General features: G+C 39.6%; 1 protein-coding gene across 1 annotated transcript in view; it reads left to right on the forward strand.

Moving 5' to 3' along the window:
* Positions 1 to 7,894, forward strand: part of LAMB1 (laminin subunit beta 1) — a 111,406-nt gene extending 103,512 nt beyond the window's left edge. Inside the window, 4 exon segments of the mRNA XM_007945067.1 lie at positions 435 to 576; positions 4,096 to 4,272; positions 7,467 to 7,626; positions 7,758 to 7,894. Of these exon segments, the coding sequence (XP_007943258.1) occupies positions 435 to 576; positions 4,096 to 4,272; positions 7,467 to 7,626; positions 7,758 to 7,894 (616 nt within the window).
* Positions 7,895 to 8,371: the final 477 nt, after the last annotated feature.

Raw genomic sequence — 8,371 nt, forward strand, 5'->3', positions numbered from 1 at the left:
CTCCCTCTTTTCCTTTGTTAAATTTGCCAGTGGTTTGTCAATTTTATTGATCTTTTCAAAAAACCAACTTCTGGTCTTGTTGATTTTTTCTATAACCCTTCTATTTTCTGTTTCATTGATTTCTGCTCGAATCTTGATTATTTCCTTCCTTCTGGTGACTGTAGGCTTTTCTTGCTGTAGGTTTACTTCTTTTACCACTGAAGTTTTTCAGACAGACCTGTGTGATTCTCTCTGGATCATTTGCAGGCTCGAGCACAGCATGGATTGTGAGGACGGCGCAGGACCAGGCAGTGTTTTGTTCTGTTGCACATGGGGCTGCTGTAGTCAGAGTCGACTCAAAGGCACCTAACAACGGTTCTTTGAGAGAAATGTTCTTTGTACTAAGATGAAGTACTTTTTCATACTTATATATATTTTCTCATTTTTTCATTCAGCAAAAGTGCAACAGATGTTAAAGTCACTGCAGACATGGTAAAGGAAGCTTTGGAAGAAGCAGAGAAGGCCCAGATAGCAGCAGAAAAGGCAATTAAGCAAGCAGATGAAGACATTCAAGGAACACAGAACCTGCTGACTTCGGTGAGATTTTACAGTCATTATTGATAGGCGAAAACCCCCACATACAGGCATTTATCAAAAAAGTAAGTACATTTGACAGTTATCTATGAAGAAAAATTCTATTCCTTTAACTTAAATGTATCTCAACTACTCCATCAACACAGATGTTGTAAATGAGCAGAGATAGGTTGTCAAGGGAAAAAAATTGTGAAGACATTGGAACATTAAGCTGACTTCCATTTTCTCCTCCACAAAAAGCCTAAGAGAGGGAAACACACATGTTGATTCATATTCTTTCAGAAAACTGCATATGACTCTATTCATTAGTATGAAGTATTTATTTCAAACTTCAGTTTTAGGAAAAAGCAGCCCACGCCATTTAACCAGCATCTCAATTGATAAGGTGATCACACAAAAATTTTCACTAGTTTTGAAAACCACTAGAAAAGAATGAAGGTCAAAATGTCTACTTATTTCTTATGCCCAGTTCTAGAAGAACCTATAAATAGAGCTTAGCAATCTGTTCAGCAGTAATGGAAAACAAATGTTTTCCAATGGAAAACAAGTAAAATTTTGCTGAAAATAATGTGAAAATGGTCGTAGCAGTATATTGACAGGGAACTTCCAGAAATTCAAGCCAGGTTCAGAAGAGGATGTGAAATGAGGGATATCATGGCTGATGTCAGGTGGATCTTGGCTGAAAGCAAAGAATACCAGAAAGATGTTTACTTGTGTTTTATTGACTATGCAAAGGCATTTGACTGTGGATGAGTAACAAATTATAGATAACATTGAGAAGAATGGGGATACTTAATTGTGCTCATGAGGAACCTGTGGATTGACCAAGGGACAGTCATTCGAACAGAACAAGGGATACTGCATGGTTTAAAATCAGGAAAGGTGTACAGGGTTGTATCCTTTCACCATACTTAGTCTGTATGCTGAGTAAATAATCTGAGAAGCTGGACTATATGAAGAAGAATGCAACATCAGGATTGGAGGAAGACTCATTAACTTGAGATACAAAGATGACATAACCTAGCTTGCTGAAATTGAGTAAGACTTGAAGCACTTACTGAAAAAGATCAAAAACTATAGCTTTCATTATGGATTACAGCTCAATATAAACAAAAATGCTCACAAGTGGACCAATACGCAACATCACAGTAAATGGGGAAAAGATTGAAGTTGTCGAGGATTTCATTTTACCTGGATCCACAGCCACAGAAGTGGCAGTCAGGAGATCAAAGGACAGGACATACTGCACTGGGCAAATCTGCTGCAGGAGACCTCATTAAAGATTTCAAAAGCAGAGTTGTCAGGTGCGCCCGACCCAAGCTATAGTGTTTGTAATCGCCTCACATGCATGTAAAAGCTGGACAATGAATAAGGAAGACTGAAGAACTGATGTATCTGAATTGTGGTGTTGGCGAAAAATATTAAAAATACCACAGACTGCAAGAACAAATAAATCTGTTCTAGAAGAAGTGCAGCTGCAGTGCTCCTTAGAAGTGAGACTGGCCACACTTATCTTTCATACTTTGGTCATGTCATCAAGAGACCAGTCCCTCAAGGAGGATATCATGCTTGGTAGAGGATCAGTGAGAAAAGGTAAGAGGCTCAACAAGATGGACTGACAGAGTGGCTGCACCGGCGGCTCACGCCCACTGAGGATGGTGCAGGGCCGGGCAGTGTCTCCTCCTGTTGTACACAGGCTCGCTATGAGCTAGAGCTGACCTGACGGCAATAACCACCACCACAGCCAGATAGTAAAGGTATTCGCTGAGAAAAGTTTTCAACACGGCTTTGGTGCCTTATTCCGAAACTCCTCTTAGCTCTTAAAAGAAGTAATACAAACAAAATTCTATTCTGTCCTTTCAGTTTTCAAAAACAAGTTCTATAAACAAATCTTTTTTTTCCAATTTTAGGGACAGTTAATTTGTTTTTTAAAAATGGGTGAAGAAAATTGGCCACTCATCCATTCACTTTCCTTGTTCTCCACGTGCACTTTGAAACTGGATGCTCCCAGTACTCAGCCATCAGTCTTGCCAGACTAAACCCTTCTGTTTCAGTCCTGAGAGATGGTTTTGTAATGTGCTTTTCATATCTTTTGCTGATACAAACTTGCCTCTGTTCTACTGCTCAGTGAAATAAAGGCCAGTAACGCCTCAGTCACTTTAACTGCTTAAATTTTTACCATACATAGGACCTTTCTTCAGTCTTTTTGTTCAGTCTTAGAAAAAGAAAGTTTTTCCCCAGACTTTTATGTTCTAACCCTTTGTTAAGATTTTTATTCTGTCTCAAGGTTTTTTCACATTTCTCCATGTACTGTTTTTTAGTGAACTTCTACCTATTTTGATGATGAGTTTTTTTAAAAAATTATGCTGTTTGGAAAAGCAAATATAAAAATATTAATCAGATTATAGGTGAGCTATTTGTCTTGTGATGGGTTTGTTTTCCAGGGACCTGGGTCAGGGGCAGGAAGTCTGTTTAGGTTAATAACAACAGAAGAGAACCTCTGATCAAATAATACAATGGAAGCCTGTCAGAAACTGTTCACTCATTTAAAAATAAAACCATAATGCTTATCTCCTAGAAACTGTAACTACTCTCTAAGAGTTTTTTTTTCTAGGTTAATATATGGGGGAACGTTATTGGTTAAGGAGGTGTTTGTTTTAAAATGTTTGCATATATTAGCATTTGTCTATACTGACCCATTAGTTTAATTATGGAACTATTGTTATTCAGTTAATTCTGTGGAATAGATCCATTTGTAAGATCATTTTCAAGAAAAATTGAGTGTCCAGTGAAAATTGGTTGTCCTGTCATGGGCCAGACTGCTTACTTTGGCTAGCTTTTTAAGATAAATGTTTATTGATTCCTCTTTTAACAGATCACATGTGGATCCTTACCAGTTGCCCAGATTTGAGAAAGTCCTTTTTCCTTAAGGAACACTGCACGTGTATAGTGTTCAGCTGTAACTTTCCCAGACCTTAGGCAATTTGCTGGTAACACCACATTAAGTTTCGGGGTAGTTCCTGAAGTGCTGTAACCTCCACTACTGGAGTTTAACATTTAGAGTTGATAGGAAAAACTGAAAAGGTGACAGGAAGTTATAAATCCTGTGTTCCCACCCACATCAATTTGGACATTTTTGTGGAAATCCCTCTTCTCACATCTGCTTATTTGTGAATATTCTTCAGCCAAAGTTTGCAGATGTCTGTGAAAAGTTTCTCAACACATTAAGCTGCCTGAGGGCTCTTGCTGTCCAGCAAGGAAGAATTTTACATGAATTTCAGCCTAGACCATCAGAAACACCAAGGAATAAAGTAAATATATGAGATGTAGCAAAGACTATTTAAAGTTAGGCACTTCTTATGTAAACTTTCTTGAAATTGTTTTCTTTTTAGTGATGCTTTGAGTCTAGAACAAAATGGCATAGCAGCCTTTTAAATCCACTTTCAAACTTAACGTTTGTCATGCTTCCTACCATTTCTTGCACTGGCTTGCTGAACGGATGACATCTTATTTTCATATTAGATTGAGTCTGAAACCGCAGCTTCTGAGGAAACCTTGTACAACGCCTCACAGCGTATCAGTGAGCTAGAGAGGAATGTGGAAGAACTTAAGCGCAAGGCTGCCCAAAACTCTGGGGAGGCAGAATATATTGAAAAAGTAGTATATACCGTGAAACAAAACGCAGATGATAATAAGAAGGTAAGTAGATCTTTGTAACTTCACAGTTGTGTTGATAAAGGAGCAATTAGTCTCCTCATTACCTTCCTTGAAATTAATACGGGACGTGGATGGACCTAAGAAGGTTCTTCATCAGAAACATCTCAAAGGAAAGTAGCAGTCTTTAGAGACACAGAAGGAAAGGACTAGAAATGAATATGCACATGTCCAATAAGATGACCTAAGGCCTACCCTCAAATTTAAACTAGAGAAGGGTTTAGAGGAATGAAATTAATTTAACTAAGAGGTAGACATCTTCAGACAAGCATACTGAGCTTATATTTCTGTGTTGTATTTCAACTAGGAGGATCTTTATGGAATCTAATAGTTACCTGACTGTTAGATAAAACTTCAAAAGCAGGGTAGAAAGAACGTGAAGAGTTCACCACAGAAGATAGCTGGCGAGGAACCTGATCTGACCCATGGCAGACTCATTTTGAATTAACCTTCCCTTAATTCTCTTTAAGGAGCTCTGTCTGGTGGCACCATGGTAAGGCATTTGGCTGCTAACCAGAAGGTCAGCAGAATGAACCCACCCGCTGCTCCACAGGAGAAAGATGAGGCAGGCAGTCTGCTTCCATAGTATCTACAGCCTCGGAAACCCTATGGAGGTTGCTATGAATCGGAATTGACTCAGTGGCAGTAGGTTTGAGTTTTGGTGCTTCTCTTTAGAAGGTTAAGAAAAATTTCACACCCGCTAGAAGCAACTCCCTGCCATCGAGTCGGTTCCTATTCATAGTGAGTCCCATTGGGTTTCTAAGCCATACATCTTTATTGGAAGCAGACTGCCCATCTTTCTTCCACAGAGCAGCTAGCAGGTTTGAACCACTGACATTTTCATTAGCAACCAAATGCCTTAACCACTACACCACCAGAGCTCCTAGCTAGAAGCAAAGTAATCATTAAAAGACAAATTCATTTTCTTAATTTGCGTGGGCTGATGTTCATCTCCAAAGAGACCTTTTTTTAAACTTGGAGGGAAGTTGCCCAGTTGCCACTACCAACTCCTCTGACCAGGGTCACAATAGATAGTCCTCATTGTTGTCATTGTTATGTGCCGTTGAGTCGGACCCAACTCATAGGGACCCCTTCATAGGTTTCCGAGGTGGTATCACTACGGAAGTAGGTTGCCCAACCTTTCTTCCAAGGAGAGTGGCTGGTGGGTTTGAACCGCCTTCTGGTTAGCAGTCAAGTGCCTTAGGCACTATGTTACCAGAGCTCCTAGTCCTCATTGGAATGGGATAAAAATGTAGAACAAAACTCAAATTCTTTCAAAAGGCCAGACTAACTAACTAGACCAGTTGAGACCAGAGGACTCCCTGAGACTATCACTGAGATCACCTTTTAGCAAATGATGTTGTTGTTGTTGTTGTTATGTGCCGTCGAGTCGGCCCCAACTCATAGCGACCCCTCCTTGGGTTTCCGAGGCAGTATCACTACGGAAGTAGGATTGCCCAACCTTCCTTCCGAGGAGTGGCTGGTGGGTTTGAACCGCCAGCCACTCCTCGGAAGGTAGCAAATGATAGTGGCACACAAAATAAAGGATATTGTATGTAAGTACAGTCCTCTACTAAAAAACCATCCGTATGAGACCAGCTAAGGCCAAGATGAGGAAACAAGGGGCACAGAAAGTGGAATACCGGAAACGAAACAAGCTAAACACAGAAAATGTGGACATGTTGGACAAACGTAGCTAATGTTACAAAACAGTTTGTATAGAGATAGTCAAGTGGGAACCTAATTTACTGTGTAAACTTCTACCAAAAACACAATAAAGTAGTATTTAAGAGAAAGAAATTGAAGGGGAGATGTTGAAATGGTTAAATGACTCAAGTTCAGTTTATAATTCATACTATTCAAGATTTTTCCTGGAAGTTACGGAAAAACTAGATTGAGTCTGAAACCGCAGCTTTTAGGAATCACATAAGGGTAACTTTCCTACACTTCTGGGCTGAGGTAAGAGAACAAGACAATTTTGTTGTCATGGTATCAGATCCATTTTCATTCCCATTGTGGTCTGTAGTCTTCCTGCAGTGCTGAGGTCAATTCCCCCAGTAGTCATCTTACAGAGCATTTTGCATGTCTGTGATTATTTTTTTCAACAAAAAGGAACAAAGTCCCTTGAAATGAAATTTCCATACTTATGGCTGTTGTTTAAACAGTGTTTCTCAGAAGAATCATCTGCAGCTATCTTTCCAACCCACACCCAATTTCTCCTCTCTTCACCCAGCTCTGGAATATGCCTTTTTCCTGAATCTTTTTTCACCCTAATTTCTATGTGAAGATTTCACAAGTCCTAAATAGTTAAGTTCCAGATAGTCCCCCTTCCATTTCCTCAGAAAGGGCCTCTGGTGTCTAAACGTTTGGATCTCAGAATATCTACTTTTGAGAAAATCTGCTTCAGATTGTTTCTTCCTGGTTCAGTCATGGCAGACAAAGCGAAACCAGAACGGATGTGAATTTGTAAAATGTGAATGGACCAAAACAGTAATCACAATGAGAAAAATTTGGGGTAGATGCCCTGATAGAAACGTAATCTGCCTCTTGGAAAACAAGGGCAGCATGCATGTTGCATAGCAACCAAATCTCTTGAATGACAGGCGTGAAAACAGCGGTGCCCTGCTCAAAGATGGTGGCAACCTCACTGCTTCAAAGTGTTGCTCTCCACAGTCCTGGCAATAATCCAGTCTCAGTCATCAGGCTCCTGAAAGGGCTCACTGCACCTGAGTCTCCCCTTCCAGGGTTCTGACGGTAATTTTTGCAATTCACCCAAAATTTTGAAATTCAGGCCTGTTAGGATTTTGCTGTCAGCCATGACTAACCTAGTTTGGAGGCCTGGTTTAGAGCAGTGCTGTTCTTCTCTATAAAAAACTAACTGCCCTCGAGTTGTTTCTGACTCATAGTGACCCACCTTGGGGTAACCCTAAAGTCTTGCTGCTAAAATTCATGGGTTTTTTTTTTTGTAAAAATGTGTCCATTTTGCATTCAAACTACTATCTGTTTACTGCCCTTGAGTAACTTGATGAAGCCCAGATACCCTTGGTGGCTTAATCCAGAATGCTTGCCATGCAAGTTAGTTACGTATGTGATCCAAGCTTGCAACCAATATACTGCTAGTCTGACATGTGCTCACATACTGACATTATCACTGTTCTGTGTCTAACATGGAACTGCAGATTCTGGATGGTGAACTTGGTGAAAAGTATAAGGAAGTAGAAAATATAATTGCCAAAAAGACTGAAGAATCAGCTGATGCCAGAAGGAAAGCTGAAATGCTCCAAAATGAAGCAAAAACACTTTTGGCTCAAGCAAACAGTAAACTGCAACTGCTGAAAGGTAGGTGTTTTTACGTAGTCTCATGTTTTCATAAACTAATTTTAAAGTTTAGGCATCCACTATGTCTCAGGTATTTAAATAAGGCCTTGTAGGCAAATTACCCAGATTTACTTTTTCATTTTATCTCCCAGATTTAGAAAGAAAATACGAAGACAATCAAAAATATTTAGAAGATAAAGCCCAAGAACTAGTGAGATTGGAAGGGGAAGTCCGCTCACTCCTGAAGGACATAAGCCAGAAAGTTGCTGTTTATAGCACCTGCTTGTAACAGAGGAGGAAGGGAGGGCTCTAAGTGTAAGATGCCTGAGGTGACCAAAGTAATAATAGCTACACTTTGAAAACTGACTTCATGATCTTCAAAATAAAATACTCTTACCTATTTAATGTTTTTAATGACCACATTTTTTGTATGGAGTTAAATAAAGTACAGTGCTTTTGTATATATATCTACTTAGTTTAATTCTTAAGTTCATTGTTACTTTCACTGAGCATCCATGAATCTGTTTAACAAAGAAAGTTATTTTTGCTGTAAAGATGGATTTATAAACAAGTTTGCTGCCTCCCCAAAGACCCTACTTTCTATTGTGTCTATAAACAAGCTATTATTCATCTGCTAGATAGATCAACATCCTCCACACATCCACCCCCAAACCACGCCCAGTGGGATTTCCTGGCTGAAGTGGAGGAAGAACGATTTAGCCAGAACTACCCTCACCATTGCATGACTGATGAGTCACCCCAAACT

This window comes from Orycteropus afer, unplaced genomic scaffold, assembly GCF_000298275.1.
Source record: "Orycteropus afer afer isolate SDZICR_OR568_19922 unplaced genomic scaffold, OryAfe1.0 scaffold00007, whole genome shotgun sequence".
Lineage (NCBI taxonomy): Eukaryota > Metazoa > Chordata > Mammalia > Tubulidentata > Orycteropodidae > Orycteropus > Orycteropus afer.